The 18,595-nt window shown below is 44.4% G+C and overlaps 1 protein-coding gene across 3 annotated transcripts in view; it reads left to right on the plus strand.

Moving 5' to 3' along the window:
- The first annotated feature begins 1,075 nt into the window (after nt 1–1,075).
- The window catches only part of LOC119853246 (cytoplasmic dynein 2 light intermediate chain 1), a 133,202-nt gene continuing 115,682 nt past the window's right edge, over nt 1,076–18,595 (plus strand). Inside the window, exons 1-5 of one of the 3 annotated variants that reach the window (XM_043511879.1) lie at nt 1,076–1,361; nt 3,491–3,608; nt 14,023–14,057; nt 14,569–14,638; nt 17,886–17,974. In XM_043511879.1, coding sequence (XP_043367814.1) covers nt 1,348–1,361; nt 3,491–3,608; nt 14,023–14,057; nt 14,569–14,638; nt 17,886–17,974 — 326 coding nt within the window. In that variant the 5' untranslated portion in view covers nt 1,076–1,347. The remainder of the gene's footprint in view (nt 1,362–3,490; nt 3,609–14,022; nt 14,058–14,568; nt 14,639–17,885; nt 17,975–18,595) is intronic. The other 2 variants (XM_043511880.1, XM_038396095.2) reach the window with 2 other exon arrangements.

The following is an 18,595-nucleotide window of genomic DNA, read 5'->3' on the forward strand; positions in this document are numbered from 1 at the left end:
GGAGCAATGGTCTCAAGTTGCAGTGGGGGAGGTCTAGGTTGGATATTAAGAAAAACTTATTCACTATGAGGGTGGTGAAGCACTGGAATGGGTTATTTAGGGATGTGGTGGGATCTCCATCCTTAGAGGTTTTTAAGGCCTGGCTTGACAAGGCCCTGGCTGGGATGATTTAGTTGGGTTTGGTCCTGCTTTGAGCAGAGGGTTGAACTAGATGACCACCTGAAGTCTCTTCCAACCTGTCTTCTATGATTCTTCTTTGTTGATAATGAGGGTATTTACAGTAGCAAGATACTTGAGTGATCAGATGGGTCAAAGACTACTAATAATTAAGAAGCACTATTAATTGAGCTGCATAATCTTTGAGGAAGAGGAACAGGTGCAGCTCATTTCTAATCAGTGAAAATGTTTTAAAAACAGAAAAAGTAAAATTTAAAAAATGCTAACTTTATTCAGTAAAAGTTTCAGATAAAGGTTATTGAATAAGACAACAGCAGGAGTAGAGTAAATAGTGGCCTTGATCTACAGCAGTTATCCCTGTTTTAATGTAAATCCTAGATGTCTGTCTTCTGCTGCCTCTCACCTGTTCTGGTAGCTAAAATGACATCCATTAAGATGTTCACCCCTGTCTCCAAGGATGTTGTTTAGGGCAGTCCTGGCTCCCAGGGAGAAACACAAATGAAGAGTCAGGGAGACGTGAAAAAAGACACAGGGAAGGGAAACAACATGTATGTGGTAGATGAAGGGAGTGTTTCAGGGCATGGCTACACTACACTGCAGCTACAGAAGGGGCTTTTCCATTGCTATAGTAAATCCAGCCCCTGGAGAAGCAGAACTAGAGCAATGGAAGAATTCTTCTGTCTATCTAGCTGCTCTAGGGTAGGAATTAGATGGACCTAATCATGCTGCCCAGCTGTGGTGTGACATTTTTCACACCCCTGAGCAATTCAGCTAGGTCGACCTAACCTTTAAGTGTAGACCAGCCCTCTTTGTAGCAGCCCGAGGGAAGGGCTCCCAGTGCAGTCCAGCCCAGCCCCCCACACTGATTGGCATGGCTGAAAGGTGGCCAAGCCCTGAAGGCAGGGCTGGGGAGAGACTGGACTCAAGCCGGGGAAGTGTGTGTGTGTGTGTGTGTGTGTGTGTGTGTCCGAGAGCGGGGGGGGTTGCCTCTTGCCTGTACTCCCAGGCTCTGAGGGGCCCCATAGAGCTGAGGGAGGGAACGACCCCCCAGAACTACAACTCCCATGATGCTCCTGCGTCCTATGTCAGCAGCTGCGTGGTTCCCATGGTGACCAGGAGCTGGGCCCGGGGTCAGAGCGCCCCCAGACCCCCGGCGGCCCCTGAGCAGCGATGCCCAAACCCAGGTAACAAGGCGGCGGCGGCGGCGGCGGCGTTACTCCCCCGAGGACCCCCGGTACAGGCTGGGGGCTCGGCGCCTCTGTAGCCATTCAGCCGCTGCCTCCCTTTCCCTCCAGCACCTTCTGCCCCGTGCGGGGCCGCGCTGTGAGGGGCTGCGTCCTCGCCGCCAGCCGCCCCCCGCTATTCCTGCCCGGGGGGCTCGCACCGCTCGGGCGGGGAGGGGGCTGGTTGCACGGAGACCCCCTCTGCGCCCGCCCCGCCTGGGCGCCCAGCTGGCACCGCCCGGGCCCCCGGGCAGGTTGGTGCTTTGCGGGTACAGAGATGGAGCCGCCGCCGGGCCCCTCCCGTCCGGCGAGAGGGGCTGTGACCGCGGTGGGAGGGAGGGAGGCTTCCGGGAGCTTGTTTTCTCCGCCAGCAGGCTCAGGAAGACACAGCGGGCCCGTGAAATCAGAGCGAAGAGGCTCTGCCGTCACGACCCACGTTTTCAAAGCGAGCAGCGTGGGGGTCGCAGCGTGGGACGGGTACTCAGCACTTCCTGAGACGCAGGCTGCTTTAGGGCAGTTTAGGACAGACCCTCAGAAATCGCTAATCTTTTGAACATGCAGGCCTGTGAGCCTTTCACAGATGTTAAGGTCACTATCATCGCCTTGTGCGGCCAGCTTTCATAAACAGGCCCAATGGGGAAGTGCCCTGACCCCAGACTTCATACCTTGTGGTAGGAGCCGCTAAAACACCTGGAGGACTTTGAGGAAACCCAAACTTCAGCATTATATGTAGACAGACTGCCACAGTTGCTTTTGGAAGTTTCTTCAATTACTTAGTGTAGGGATATGTCTGCACAGCTGTGCCCAGGCTAGCTTTCTTGAGCTAGCTTGAATCCAGCTAGTGCAGGGAGCTGACTGTGCAGCACAGGCTTCAGAGAGGGCTAGCAAACTCTGGCTTATACTGTCTATGTTGCACTGTCTTCACTACTGTTGTTACTCACATTAGATTGATTCAAGCTAGCGTAGGTAGATGGGCCTGTGCACAACTTGTCCTGTTGGGATCCAGGAAGTGGACAGGAATCCAGGAAGTTTCTGCCCACCTACTGTTAAAGGACCTCCCCCCGCCTAAGGGGAGGATCTACAGGTCCAGGATACCAAATAATTGCATGGGACAACTAAGGAAATAACAGGAACGGGAGTGTGGTCACAGGGCTAAACAAAGGGAACTGGACGGGGACACTGAGCAGAGAACCCCACACTGCTCCTCAGAGGCGTCAAGGGAGCCAGCGGACGCTGAGCAGAGGAACTCTGCCCAGACGCATGAACGGACTGAGGAACGGAAATAGGCCCCACGGTTGTAGGAAACCCCGTCGGCCAACCTCCTCTCCCTGGTTTTGTAGATGGCCATTTTGGCCAGGGCTAGGAGGAGGTTGACAAGGAGGTCCCACGACTTTGTGGGGCCACGGATAGGAAGTGCGTAGATGAGAAGGTGAGGGGGAAAGTGCAACCAAAAACGTAATAGTATATCCAAGAGGAGCTGGAATAGAGGCTGTAACCTGGTGCACTCCAGTTACACGTGCGCCAGGGTCTCCCTCATGCCGCAAAAGGGGAAGGTGTCTAGGAGGGGAATGAACCGCACCAAGTACACGCCCGTGCTCATGGCTCTGTGAAGGATCCGCCAGCTGACATCCCCGGTGTGCCTCGGAACCAGGGTCAAATATAGGCTGGCCCACTGGGTGTGCACAACTTGTGCTTGACAGACATGCCCTATGTGCACTTACTACTGACATTGGAAGTTACAAAACATTAGTGAAATGGTACATGTTGCATTGAAACACATAGCTTGTTTCTCTGACAATTAAAGATTTTGCTATTTAACTGTCTTAAAATTGCTTCCAAAATGAGAAAGTTTATCTCCTAAAAGTATGAGATTTTGGAGGTGTAGAATTCGCTATCGTTACTCTCTGTTCCACAGATTTATTTGTGATTTCTAAGGGGAGCTTTCTTACTGAAGCATAGCTAGTTCGGATCAAGGATGTATTAATATGCAGAGGGAATGTAGTATTCAAAATCTTCACTTGTCCTTTCAAACCTTAGTGGGAAATATGTATAGGTTCTATGAAGACATCTTATTTTGTTTTCTCTATTAGTGATACTCTGTGGGATATCGCTAAAGCTGAAGTGGAGAAAAAAGAAAATCTTGAAGGCAATGGAGATGGAGTGGAAGTTTGGGAAAAATCACTACTCTTTATGGGAAACAAAAATGGGGTAACACTGATATTATGCTTTATTTTATGTGATTAGTGTGCTTTCCTCGAAAAAATTGTATCCCACTGAAAACATCTGAAGAGTATATGCAATACCATATCCATTGCAGAAACAAGAAATCTTCCCCAATATGAATCTGTGCAGAGGGTTGGCGTTCATGTGCAGAACAATTAGAAATGTTTTATACTATTTTCTCCTGAGGGCATTCTGCACCAAAAAATTTCAAATTCTGAGCACAGTATTTTAAAATTCTGCAAGTTATATTCGTCAATAAATAAATGCAGAGGCTCCAGCATGGCAGTGGGGAGCACAGGCCACTGACTTGTGGAAAGTGGGAGATCACCCTGCAGCCTCCCAACTCCCGGGACATGACTTGGCAGTGAGGCTGCACGCAATCCTGACATAGCACAAGGCCCGGGCTTTCCCCAGAAACGCCCTCGGGCCCTGCCCCTCTGCACCAGGTCTGGGGCAGACAGCTCAACCACGCAGGATCCAAGTGTGGAGGGGCTCAGCTTAGGGGGATCCAGGTGTGTGGTGAGAAGATTCTGTGTGGGACAATCTGGGTGTAGGCAGCTCAGTGGGGGGTTTAGGTGTGAGGGGATCTGGATGCACAGAGGCTTGTTGGGGGGGGTTCCACGTGCAGGGGCAATGGGACTCTGTAGGGGCTTCCAGGTGAAGGTGGTTGGGGCTCAGTGGAGGGGTCTGATTGTGGGGGGGTCTGGGTGCTAGAGGAATGGGGCTTGATGGGGTGAGGGTCTGGGTGCAGCTATTTGGGAGTTAGTGATGTGGGGGCTCAGGGTTGTGCAGGGGGGTGGGGCATCAGTGGAGAGTTGAGTGTAGGGAGTTCAGAAGGTGGTCTGGGTGCAGGGGTGGGGGTCCGGAGGCAGAGGTTCTAGATGCAGAGGGCCCCACTCCTCCAGCACCTACATGCAGGGGTTGAGGTGCAGTGGAGTGGGGTTTGGGTATGGAGGGCTAGGGGGGTTCTGAATGTACCCGGTGAGGCTTGGCAGCAGTGTCTTGGTAATGAAGGTCCAGATGCATGGGAGTTGGGTGGATAGGGGAGCAGCTCTCAGTACAGTGACCCTGCTCCGCACAGTTGAGAAGCGAAGGGAGCAGGAAGCAGGGGAGGATGCTGAGATTCCTGGGGGAGGTTTCTGGGGGTGGGTCTGACAAAGCCCCAGACACTCCTTGCAGGGGAAAAGGCCTGTTCTCTCCTGCCGCCAGCCCAGCCGGGACTAGAAGCTGATCCCAGCTCAGGGTAGGAGCCACTAGCTTTGGTGTCCGCAGCCCCGGGGTGATTTATCTCCCTGCCGGCTGCTCTGGGTACCTGAAATAATGTATCTGCTCTGCTAGGGAGTGGTGCGTGACTGCTCTTGCAGCTTCCCTTTGCTTCCCTGTCAGAAAGTCATTTTTCTGTGGGAAAGCAAAGAAATCTGCGGGGGCCATGAATTCTTCGCACACACAGTGGCACAGAATTCCCCCAGGCGTATTTATTCTATGTCTTTTTGTTCTGTCAGAAGCTCACTTTTGTGCTAGAAATAAGCCAGACTTCAACTATTCTTCTTCATCAGTGAATTAACAGAGCAGGTGTAGTTTCATTTAAAAAAAACAAACCAAAAAAATAGACAGAAATACAGTCCTACTTTTTAGCTCCTGACATCTGGTCATATAACACATCCATGCAAAGGTTTTATTGAACACAATATTAATTCGTAAAAGTCTAACTCAGGAGCATTGGTAATCAGTATTATAACTCAAAAAGTGTTGCATCCAACATAGTGGAATTCTGTGTTGCTCTTCATCTTGTCAGATAAAGAGGAACGGATCGCAGCACTAAAAAATTAATGGTAACTTAGGTACAAGTAATCATGACTTGATCACATTAACAATGTGCAATAAAGTCCAGACCAATAATATATATATAGTGCTTTAAAAGGGCCAATTTCACAAAGCCAGAAACCATCATGAGCCAAATCAGCCAGGAGAACTTAATCTGAAAAATGTGAATGATAATTGGGAATTGTTTAACAACACATTCCTATGTGCCCCAAAAGCTACCATCAAGAAAGGCTACATTAGTTAAAAAACCAACCTGGTTTAGAGATAAAGAGAAGGTAGCTATAAAAATTATAAAGACAAATGGAAGAAAGGGGAAGTTGATAGTAATGAATATAAATCAGAAGCTAGGACTTGAGGAAAATTGATACGGGAAGCAAAAGGATGTATGGAAAAAATCTATGGCCAGCATAGTTAAAGACAATAAGGAGTTTTTTAAGTATACTAGGAACAAAAAGAATCCTAACAAAGATATTGGTCCATTACTCAATGGAAATGGTAGAATTATAAATAATAACGGGAAAAAAGGCAGAAGTGTTCAATAAATATTTCTGTTCTGTATTTGGGAAAAGACAGATTATGTAGTCACAAATGACAACAGTCTTTCCATTCCACCAGTATTTCAAGAGTATGGTAGACAGTATCTACTAAAGTTAAACATTTTTATGTCAGCTAGTCTGGATAACTTGCATCCAAGAGTTTTAAAAGAACTGGCTGAGGTCACTGGGCCATTAATGCTGCTTTTCAATAAGTCTTTGAACACTGGGGAAGTCCCAGAAGAGTGGAAGAAAGCTAATGGTGTGCCAATATGTAGAAGCCCATGTCCATCCTTCCCCATCAGGCCCAGGGGGAGATCATTGCTTCCACATTTCTATAAGGCAGCCTTAAAGGGGAATTAGCAGCCTGGGGCTCAGGCCCTCAGGCAGGATGGAGTGCCAAGCAATCTAACACCTGATATCCTGACTCAGGCAGATGGCAGACAAATGCCAAGGTGGGTAGTCAGTCACACCAGGTGGGGTGGCCATAGGAGGGTAGGAGGACTCAGGCCCACTCTACTTCACTAGGTCCCTCCCCAGGGCCCTGACAGTGGCAGAGGGCTCCACAACCAGACTACTGTCTGGTTTCCTTGGGCTACTTCCTACAATCCCCTCACCATATATCTTTATCTCGTGGGGTTCCTCCATCTTCCCAGGGTACATTGCCAGCACCAGTCACAGTAGCTCTTCAGCATCCTTATCGGTTGGCAGTCCCTTCGAGTCCTCGGTGCTCCAGAGATCCCTCTTGGCTGCAGGCCCCAGCAGTAGGCAAGAATCATCTGTCTCCTTTGCAGGCTCCAACCCCACTGAGCTGCAGGGCCCGCCTTTTAAACTTCCTGTCCCACCTCTCTGCTTCCGACAGGGTGGGAATGGCTTATCTGGCTCTGCCCCCAGGGACTGGGTTGTGGTTCCTCCCCGTCAGGCCCAGAGGGAGGCCACGCCTCCTTGCTATACAATATTTTAAAGGGTAAATGATATGCCCAAATAATTATAAACCTGTCAGTCTGATATTGACCCTGGGCAAGATAATGGATTGACTGATACGGGATTCAATTAATAAAGAATTAAAGGAGGGTAATATAATTAATACCAATCAACAAGGGTTTATGGAAAATAGATCCTGTCAAACTAACTTGATTTTTTTTTTTTGGATGAGATTACAAATTTGATAAAGGTAATAGTGATGATGTAGTATACTTAGACTTATGTAAGGCGTATGACTTGATACCTCATGACATTTTGTTTAAAAAACTAGAATGATATAAAATTAATATGGCACACCTTAAATGGATTACAAACTGACTAACTGGTGGATCTCAAAATGTAATTGTAAATGGGAAATCATTATTGATCAGGTGTGTTTCCAGTGGGGTCCTGCAAGGATCAGTTTTTGATCCCTACACTATTAAACATTTTTATTAGTGACCTGGAAAAAGACACAAAATCATCCCTGATAAAGTTTGGAGATCACATAAAAATTGGGGAAGTGGTAAATAATGAAGAGGAACGTTCACTTATACAGAGTGATCTGGGTCACTTGGAAGCTGAGTGCAAGCAAACAACGTATGTTTCAATACAGCTAAAGGTACACATCTAAGAACAAAGAATGTAGGCCATACTTATGGGATTGGCACTCTATCCTGGGAAGCAGTAAATTTGAAAAAGATTTGGGGGTCATGGTGGATAATCATCTGAACATGGGCTGCCAGTGTGATTCTGTGACCAAAAGAGCTAATACAATCTTTAGATGCCTGAAGAGGGGAATCTTGAGTAAGACCAGAGAGACTAATTTACCTCTCTGTACTTGGCACTGGTGTGACCACTGCTGTAATAATATATTGAGTTCTGGTGTCCATAATTCAAGAAGGATGTTCATAAATTGTGGAAGATTCAGAAAAGAGGCAAAAGAATGAATGACTAAAAGGATTAGAAAACATGCCTTACAGAAATGGACTCAAGGAACTCAGTTTATTTAGCTTAACAAAGAGAAGGCTAAGGGGTGACTTGATCACAGTCTATAAGTATTTATATGTGGAACAAATATTTAATAATAAGCTCTTCAATCTAGCAGAGAAAAGAATAATACAGTCCAATGGCTGGAAGTTGAAGCTAGACAAATTCAGTCTGGAAATAAGGCATACATTTTTAACAGTGAGAGTAATTAATCAGTGGAACAATTTACCAAGGGTTGTGATGGATTCTCCATCACCAACAATTTTTAAAGCAAGATTGGATCTTTTTCTAAAAGATATGCTCTAAGAATTATTTTGGGGACATTTCATGGCCTGTGTTATATGGGAGGCCAGACTAAATGTTCACAATCATCCCTTCTGGCTTTGGAATCTGTGAATCTATATAGGCCCTGGGATCCTGATAAAACTTATGTCCACATTTAATTTTATTCATGTTTATAATCTCTATGACTCCAATGGGACATAAATTTAAGCATGTAAATAAGTGTTTGGAGAATCAGGGTCTTAAAGTGGATACTGGAGTTCATAACATTGATCCACTGTCTCTTATGCTTACTCAATTGCTTCTCCTCTCTCTCCACACTTTTTTCTTGATAACTATTTGTTGTAAATGTAAATAAGTCAGAACCTGCCTTTTTATCTTTGTAAGTGAATTGAAGCATATGTGTAAGTGTTTCATTATTACTGCAGACAAGCATGGCATTGTGTAACATGTAATCTTGTATAAGCATTAAGAATAGATAAATGGGTTTTGCAGATTTATAAAAAAAAATTGGTTTCGGAAATTCCATATGTGATTACAAATAGGGAAGAAACTTTACAAGTGCTAGGATCTTTTTTAAATTAGACTGACCTAACTTGGAATCTGAATCCGAATAGTGCAGAAACATGCCATTTTACTGTGTTATTTAATGCATTCTTTTTACTTCCATCTCAGTTATGATTTACATATATTCACTGGAAACCAATCATTAGATTAACTTGTTATTAGCAATTAACAACAGTTAAACAGTTTAACACAGTTGGCCAGACTGATCACTAATGTATTGTCTGATTTTAGGTTTCAGAGTAGCAGCCGTGTTAGTCTGTATTCGCAAAAAGAAAAGGAGTACTTGTGGCACCTTAGAGACTAACAAATTTATTAGAGCATAAGCTTTCGTGAGCTACAGCTCACTTCATCGGATGCATTTGGTGGAAAAAACAGAGGAGAGATTTATATATACACACACAGAGAACATGAAACAATGGGTTTATCATACACACTGTAAGGAGAGTGATCACTTAAGATAAGCCATCACTAGCAGCAGGGGGGGGAAAGGAGGAAAACCTTTCATGGTGACAAGCAAGGTAGGCTAATTCCAGCAGTTAACAAGAATATCAGAGGAACAGTGGGGGGTAGGGTGGGAGGGAGAAATACCATGGGGAAATAGTTTTACTTTGTGTAATGACTCATCCATTCCCAGTCTCTATTCAAGCCTAAGTTAATTGTATCCAGTTTGCAAATTAATTCCAATTCAGCAGTCTCTCGTTGGAGTCTGTTTTTGAAGCTTTTTTGTTGAAGTATAGCCACTCTTAGGTCTGTGATCGAGTGACCAGAGAGATTGAAGTGTTCTCCAACTGGTTTTTGAATGTTATAATTCTTGACGTCTGATTTGTGTCCATTCATTCTTTTACGTAGAGACTGTCCAGTTTGGCCAATGTACATGGCAGAGGGGCATTGCTGGCACATGATGGCATATATCACATTGGTAGATGAGCAGGTGAACGAGCCTCTGATAGTGTGGCTGATGTGATTAGGCCCTATGATGGTGTCCCCGAATAGATATGTGGACAGAGTTGGCAACGGGCTTTGTTGCAAGGATAGGTTCCTGGGTTGGTGGTTCTGTTGTGTGGTTGCTGGTGAGTATTTGCTTCAGATTGGGGGGCTGTCTGTAAGTAAGGACTGGTCTGTCTCCCAAGATCTGTGAGAGTGATGGGTCGTCCTTCAGGATGGGTTGTAGATCCTTGATGATGCGTTGGAGAGGTTTTAGTTGGGGGCTGAAGGTGATGGCTAGTGGCGTTCTGTTGTTTTCTTTGTTGGGCCTGTCCTGTAGTAGGTGACTTCTGGATACTCTTCTGGCTCTGTCAATCTGTTTCTTCACTTCAGCAGGTGGGTATTGTAGTTGTAGGAATGCATGATAGAGATCTTGTTTGTCTCTGTCTGAGGGGTTGGAGCAAATGCGGTTATATCGTAGCGCTTGGCTGTAGACAATGGATCGAGTGGTATGATCTGGATGAAAGCTAGAGGCATGTAGGTAGGAATAGCGGTCAGTAGGTTTCCAATATAGGGTGATGTTTATGTGACTATCGGTTATTAGCACCGTAGTGTCCAGGAAGTGGATCTCTTGTGTGGACTGGTCCAGGCTGAGGTTGATGGTGGGATGGAAATTGTTGAAATCATGGTGGAATTCCTCAAGAGCTTCTTTTCCATGGGTCCAAATGACGAAGATGTCATCAATGTAGCGCAAGTAGAGTAGGGGCATTAGGGGACGAGAGCTGAGGAAGCGTTGTTCTAAGTCAGCCATAAAAATGTTGGCATACTGTGGGGCCATGCGGCTACCCATCGCAGTGCCGCTGATTTGAAGGTATACATTGTCACCAAATGTGAAATAGTTATGGGTCAGGACAAAGTCACAAAGTTCAGCCACCAGGTTAGCTGTGAAAGTATCGGGGATACTGTTCCTGACGGCTTGTAGTCCATCTTTGTGTGGATACTCTCATAAAGAACCAACCTTCCACACAAACTTCCTCGTGGCTGGACTTTACAAAAAACTAGACAAGCCATTTACAAAACACACTTTGCTTCTCTACAAAAGAACCAGGATTTCCAGGTTTATGGATCTTGGGTAGCGGATAGAATACCCCAGGTCGGGGCTCCAGGGGTGTGTCTGTGCGGATTTGTTCTTGTGCTTTTTCAGGGAGTTTCTTGAGCAAATGCTGTAGTTTCTTTTGGTAACTCTCAGTGGGATCAGAGGGTAATGGCTTGTAGAAAGTGGTGTTGGAGAGCTGCCTAGTAGCCTCTTGTTCATACTCTGACCTATTCATGATGACGACAGCACCTCCTTTGTCAGCCTTTTTGATTATGATGTCAGAGTTGTTTCTGAGGCTGTGGATGGCACTGTGTTCTGCATGGCTGAGGTTATGGGGTAAGCGATGCTGCTTTTCCACAATTTCAGCTCGTGCACGTCGACGGAAGCAGTCTATGTAGAAATCCAGGCTGCTGTTTCGACCTTCAGGAGGAGTCCACCCAGAATCCTTCTTTTTGTAGTGTTGGCAGGAAGGTCTCTGTGGGTTAATATGTTGGTCAGAGGTGTGTTGGAAATATTCCTTGAGTCTGAGACGTCGAAAATAGGATTCTAGGTCACCACAGAACTGTATCATGTTCGTGGGAGTGGAGGGGCAAAAGGAGAGGCCCCGAGATAGGACAGATTCTTCTGCTGGGCTAAGAGTATAGTTGGATAGATTAACAATATTGCTGGGTGGGTTACGGGAACCATTGTTGTGGCCCCTTGCGGCATATAGTAGTTTAGATAGCTTAGTGTCCTTTTTCTTTTCTAGAGAAGCAAAGTGTGTTTTGTAAATGGCTTGTCTAGTTTTTGTAAAGTCCAGCCACGAGGAAGTTTGTGTGGAAGGTTGGTTCTTTATGAGAGTATCCACACAAATATGGACTACAAGCCGTCAGGAACAGTATCCCCGATACTTTCACGGCTAACCTGGTGGCTGAACTTTATGACTTTGTCCTGACGCATAACTATTTCACATTTGGTGACAATGTATACCTTCAAATCAGCGGCACTGCGATGGGTACCCGCATGGCCGCACAGTATGCCAACATTTTTATGGCTGACTTAGAACAACGCTTCCTCAGCTTTCGTCCCCTAATGCCCCTACTCTACTTGCGCTACATTGATGACATCTTCATCATCTGGACCCATGGAAAAGAAGCTCTTGAGGAATTCCACCATGATTTCAACAATTTCCATCCCACCATCAACCTCAGCCTGGACCAGTCCACACAAGAGATCCACTTCCTGGACACTACGGTGCTAATAAGCGATGGTCACATAAACACCACCCTATATCGGAAACCTACTGACCGCTATTCCTACCTACATGCCTCTAGCTTTCATCCAGATCATACCACTCGATCCATTGTCTACAGCCAAGCGCTACGATATAACCGCATTTGCTCCAACCCCTCAGACAGAGACAAACAAGATCTCTATCATGCATTCCTACAACTACAATACCCACCTGCTGAAGTGAAGAAACAGATTGACAGAGCCAGAAGAGTACCCAGAAGTCACCTACTACAGGACAGGCCCAACAAAGAAAACAACAGAACGCCACTAACCATCACCTTCAGCCCCCAACTAAAACCTCTCCAACGCATCATCAAGGATCTACAACCGATCCTGAAGGACGACCCATCACTCTCACAGATCTTGGGAGACAGACCAGTCCTTGCTTACAGACAGCCCCCCAATCTGAAGCAAATACTCACCAGCAACCACACACCACACAACAGAACCACCAACCCAGGAACCTATCCTTGCAACAAAGCCCGTTGCCAACTCTGTCCACATATCTATTCAGGGGACACCATCATAGGGCCTAATCACATCAGCCACACTATCAGAGGCTCGTTCACCTGCGCATCTACCAATGTGATATATGCCATCATGTGCCAGCAATGCCCCTCTGCCATGTACATTGGCCAAACTGGACAGTCTCTACGTAAAAGAATGAATGGACACAAATCAGACGTCAAGAATTATAACATTCAAAAACCAGTTGGAGAACACTTCAATCTCTCTGGTCACTCATAGATTCATAGATACTAAGGTCAGAAGGGACCACTCTGATCATCTAGTCCGACCTCCTGCACAGCGCAGGCCACAGAATGTCACCCACCACTCCTATGAAAAACCTCACCCATGTCTGAGCTATTGAAGTCCTCAAATCATGGTTCAAAACTTCAAGGAGCAGAGAAGCCTCCCTCCAGTCAACCATGCCCCATGCTACAGAGGAAGGCAAAAAAACCTCCAGGGCCTCTCCAATCTGCCCTGGAGGAAAACTCCCTCCCGACCCCAAACATGGCAATCAGCCAAACCCTGAGCACATGGGCAAGATTCACCAGCCAGATACCCAGGAAAGAATTTTCTATAGTAAATCGATCCCATCCATCTAATATCCCATCTCAGGGGATCTGGCCTATTTACCCTGAATATTTAAAGATAAATTACTTACCAAAATCCCATTATCCCATCATACCATCTCCTCCATAAACTCGATCACAGACCTAAGAGTGGCTATACTTCAACAAAAAAGCTTCAAAAACAGACTCCAACGAGAGACTGCTGAATTGGAATTAATTTGCAAACTGGATACAATTAACTTAGGCTTGAATAGAGACTGGGAATGGACGAGTCATTACACAAAGTAAAACTATTTCCCCATGGTATTTCTCCCTCCCACCCCACCCCCCACTGTTCCTCTGATATTCTTGTTAACTGCTGGAATTAGCCTACCTTGCTTGTCACCATGAAAGGTTTTCCTCCTTTCCCCCCCCTGCTGCTGGTGATGGCTTAACTTAAGTGATAAACCCATTGTTTCATGTTCTCTGTGTGTGTGTATATATAAATCTCTCCTCTGTTTTTTCCACCAAATGTATCCGATGAAGTGAGCTGTAGCTCACGAAAGCTTATGCTCTAATAAATTTGTTAGTCTCTAAGGTGCCACAAGTACTCCTTTTCTTTTTGTCTGATTTTAGGTATCCTGTTGCTATTACTGTGTTTGTCATATCCACCAATTTATTATAATTATATTAATAGCAGTGTAGCTACATTCTGATAGAAAGTAGGCACTTAACTTTCTAGTAATCAGACTACAAATGACTGCATAAGTTTACAGTTTTCAGATGCATTCTTTTAATCATTCCAATAATAAAGCATTACATTATATACAATTATATAACTTTTATGCTTTAATGACATTACAATAGTCTTCTTCATTGTTTTTAATTTCCAGGGAAAGACTACTATTATATTGAGGTGTCTTGACAGGTATGTGTTAAGTTTTGAAAAGTATTTTGCATCTCTGGGAGTAATATCAACAATATTTTTTTCATAGTCTTGCAGAGAATATTATGTGCCAATAAAATAAAGTTATTGTGTAAAATTATGGATGGCAAGTAGATTAAATTTTCTTGCTAGTGACCTGATGCATGATTTGTGAAGGGTTAATGATATCTAAATATCTATAATGTGATAGTAAAACATTTTGGCATTTGGAGCCAGATTTCTAGAGTGCTGTTAGTGGTAGTTTGTGTGCTCAGTCACAGTATGCGTGTGCATAGTTTTGAAAATTTGGTCCTCTGTGTCCTTTTGATATCCATTAAGGAACTGTCTGTCTTGAGGTGTTCTCTTTATGTTCCTGTTTTCCCAATATAAATTCTCTACTGTTTGGGTAATGAATTGAGTTGAGATAATGGTAAAGGTTATTGTATGTGAAGTAAATTCAGAAGATCTTGAAAGAATATATGCAGGTGACATATACTGTATCTTCATTGGATAGGGATGAAATTCCAAAACCAACATTAGCCTTGGAATATACTTTTGGAAGAAGAGCAAAAGGTCATAACAGAGTGAGTACATGGCAAAAGTACGATAATATATTTGTTGTATCACTCATTCAGTAGTAAAACCTAACTAGTGACTTTCTCTTTTAACTCAACAATCATCTGCGAGACAGAAAGTATTTCAGTTTGAATTTTATTCAGTTTATTTCAATTTACTTCAGTTTTCGGAATGCATGGCTAGCTTTCATTTTGCATGTAGATGGGGATCAATATGAAAATCGAAAGGTGGATAAGGAACTGGTTAAAGGGGAGACTACAACGGGTCACACTGAAAGGTGAACTGTCAGGCTGGAAGGAGGTTACTAGTGGAGTTCCTCAGGGATTGGTTTTGGGACCAATCTTATTTAATCTTTTTATTACTGACCTTGGCACAAAAAGCGGGAATGTGCTAATAAAGTTTGCAGATGACACAAAGCTGAGAGGTATTGCCAATACAGAGAAGGACCGGGATATCATACAGGAAGATCTGGATAACCTTGTAAACTGGAGTAATAGTAATAGGAAGAAATGTAATAGTGAAAAGTGCAAGGTCATGCATTTAGGGATTAATAACAAGAATTTTTGTTATAAACTGGGGACGCATCACTTGGAAGTAACAGAGGAGGAGAAGGACCTCGGAGTATTGGTTGATCACAGGATGACTATGAGCTGCCAATGTGATATGGCCATGAAAAAAATTAATGCAGTCTTGGGATGCGTCAGGCCAGGTATTTCCTGTAGAGATAAGGAGGTGTTAGTACCGTTATACAAAGCACTGGTGAGACCTCATCTGGAATATTGTGTGCAGTTCTGGTCTCCCATGTTTAAGAAAGATGAATTCAAACTGAAATAGGAACAGAGAAGGGCTACTAGGATGATCCGAGGAAGGGAAAACCTGTCTTATGAAAGGAGACTCAAGGAGCTTGGCTTGTTTAGTCTAACCAAAAGAAGGCTGAGAGGAGATATGATTGCTCTCTAGAAATATATCAGAGGGATAAATACCATGGAGGGCGAAGAATTATTTAAGCTCAGTACCAATGTGGACACAAGAAAAAATGGGTATAAACTGGCCATCAGGAAGTTTAGATTTGAAATTTAGAGGTAGGTTTCTAACCATCAGAGGAGTGAAGTTCTGGAACAGCCTTCCAAGGGAAGCAGTGGGGGCGAAAGACCTATCTGGCTTCAAGACTAAGCTTGATAAGTTTATGGAAGGGATGATATGATGGGATAGCCTAATTTTGACAATTAATTGATCTTCAACTATTAGCAGTAGATATGTCCAATGACCTGTGATGGGATGTTAGATGGGATGGGATCTGAGTTACGACAGAGAATTCTTTCCTGGGTGTCTGGCTGGTGAGTCTTGCCCACATGCTCAGGGTTTAGCTGATCGCCATATTTGGGGTCAGGAAGGAATTTTCCTCCAGGGCAGATTGGCAGAGGCCCTGGGGGTTTTTCACCTTCCTCTGCTGTGTGGGGCACGGGACACTTGCAGGAGGATTCTCTGCTCCTTGAAGTCCTCAAATTTAACTAAAAACAAAACAAACACCTACAACAACAACTTTGTCCTCATGGTTCCAAAGGTAATCTTAAAAATGTGAACTGAATTTAAACCAGTGTAGTGGTATCTGACATGGTCAGCCTGCAGCCATAACCATGGGAGAAGTATGAACTGCTCTATCAGTCTTGGTGAGCATCAACGCTGAAATCTAATGATAGTTCAAGTATCAACGTTGTTAACTATTTCATGCTTATTGTTTTAGTATGTGGCCATTGTTCCCACTAATTTTTTCCATCCATGTGTGGAATAAATTTTGTTATGTGCACCAAGGTAATGTACGGATGTGCGCCACCAGTAGAAACAAAAAGCCTTGATAAAATATATATTTTTTAAAAGTTACCATAGGGATAATTACTCCAGCCAGGACAGGTTAGGCATTTTAGAACTCACTGCTCAAAGAATTAAATTTAAGTGTAAGAAAAATAAAAATTATGAAATGCATAGTCAAAAAACTAAAATAAAACACTTTGAAAGAATAAAATTACAGAGAATATATGTACATTGCAGGAAGTTACAAGAAATAACAACAACAACATTAATGCTATATGTGTTGGGAGGTGAGTGTGAAAGACTGTGTGTGAGATAGAGACACTGTGTGTGTGTGTGTGTGTGTGTGTGTGTGTGTGTGTGTGTGTGTGTGTGTGAGTGTGAGAGAAAGAGAGACTTACTCTGTGTGTGTGCTGGCTGCTGGGGAAGTCTCTTTAACGCATTCACTTAACCCTGGAAGGCTCGTTCAGATCACAGCAGCTCTCCTGCTCCTGAGCTCTATCCCCACTCCCCTGCTCTGCACAGATGGGATACATGAGGGGAGGGGGATACCCTGACATCAGCACACACACACCCCGTTCTGCACAGCCAGTGCGGGGAAGGGCACCTGAACACATGCTGCCGGATGTGCGTGGCTCTGCTAACCAAGTGCGCAGCACTTGAATAACTCCTAGGCGGCTGCCCGACTGTGCAGCTTAGAGGGAACACAGGTCATGGGGGTGGGGACTAAGGAATTCAGAACCCTCTTTGAAATGTTAAGGCACCTTATAGACCTGATTCTCCATTGAAGTGTATTTTTAGTTATTTTCACCACTACATAGTGGTTTAAATCACTCCTAAAGTGTTTTAAAGCCATTTTATACTTACTTTAGACTGGTGTAAATGAATGTGCATGGTACAAGGGCAACAAAGAATCCGGTCTTATGTGCTTAAAAGTCCTATGTGCTTCTAACCATTCAATTTCCTCCTCACTCAGGTGTACATATCACCTCCTATTCACCACCTAAGGTGTTCAGCTGTCTTTGATCCTTCCATGCCACTCTGGTCTTTATGTGCTTAAAGTAGTAGGGAGGGGAGGGAGAAGAAAACTGGACATGGCAGAGAGAAAAGAAGGTTTTGGTTGGGGGGCAGGATATCTATGCTGCATAAATAGGGACTTGTCTATATGTGAAGTTAGTGCGGAATAAGCTAGAGTGTGAATTTAAAGTGAAGTAGCTACTCCACACTAACTTCCTGGATAGACAAGCCCTAAGAGACTGGGGCCACATAATTAACTTCTAATTTGCCACATCACTTATGGGACACACCTCATGTGCTATGCTGTGCTCCTGTACTGTACTCATTGCACATCAGGGACCTGTCTGTTGCCATTGTTACAACAATTGGAAACTTCTGATGGTGTTACATGGAAATATAAATTTCTAATGCAAAGAAACTGTTTTGCAGCCAAAAGACATTGCACATTTTTGGGAACTAGGTGGTGGAACCTCATTATTGGACTTGATTCGTATACCAATAACTAATGACAACATAAGGTAAGTCATAAAGAACCTTACAATGTCAGAGTTAATTTTGCTTAAATGAAAACTGAGATTAAATCTCTGGCCATTTTGTTGTGGAGAAATCTTCCAAAATGTAAACTGTTTACTAGGTTTGAACGTTTTTATCAGAGTGTTTTTTCCTAAAAATTATTTGCGCCACTGTAGCGCTTCTGTATAGACACTGCCTTTGCTGACAGGAGGGGATCTCCCATTGATGTAGGTAATCCACCCACCCAGGAGTCAGTAGCTAGGTTGACTTAGCACTGTCTACACCAGGGGTTAGGTTAGCTTAACTATGCTGCTCATGGGTTGACTTAACTTTTTAGTGTAGACTAGGCCTAAGAGAACAGCATGTTAGAGTGGGAGAGAAAGGTGCACCTCACTGAGGGAGGAGAGAGAAATCAATCATGGGGAGAGAAAAACAGGACCTTAATGAAGGAGAAGATGGAGTAGTGTAGACGTCATCGAGCAAAGGGAGAGGAAGAAGAAAAAAGATATGAGGTCCCTGTGCAGCTTGAAAGAGGATGAGAGATGAAGTTTCTGAGAGAGGCAGGAGACAGATACTGGAATACAGGGGAGAGCAGAGGGAAGAGAATGTGGGGGAAATGGATCAGA

This window comes from Dermochelys coriacea, chromosome 3 (assembly GCF_009764565.3).
Source record: "Dermochelys coriacea isolate rDerCor1 chromosome 3, rDerCor1.pri.v4, whole genome shotgun sequence".
In the NCBI taxonomy this organism is placed as follows: domain Eukaryota; kingdom Metazoa; phylum Chordata; order Testudines; family Dermochelyidae; genus Dermochelys; species Dermochelys coriacea.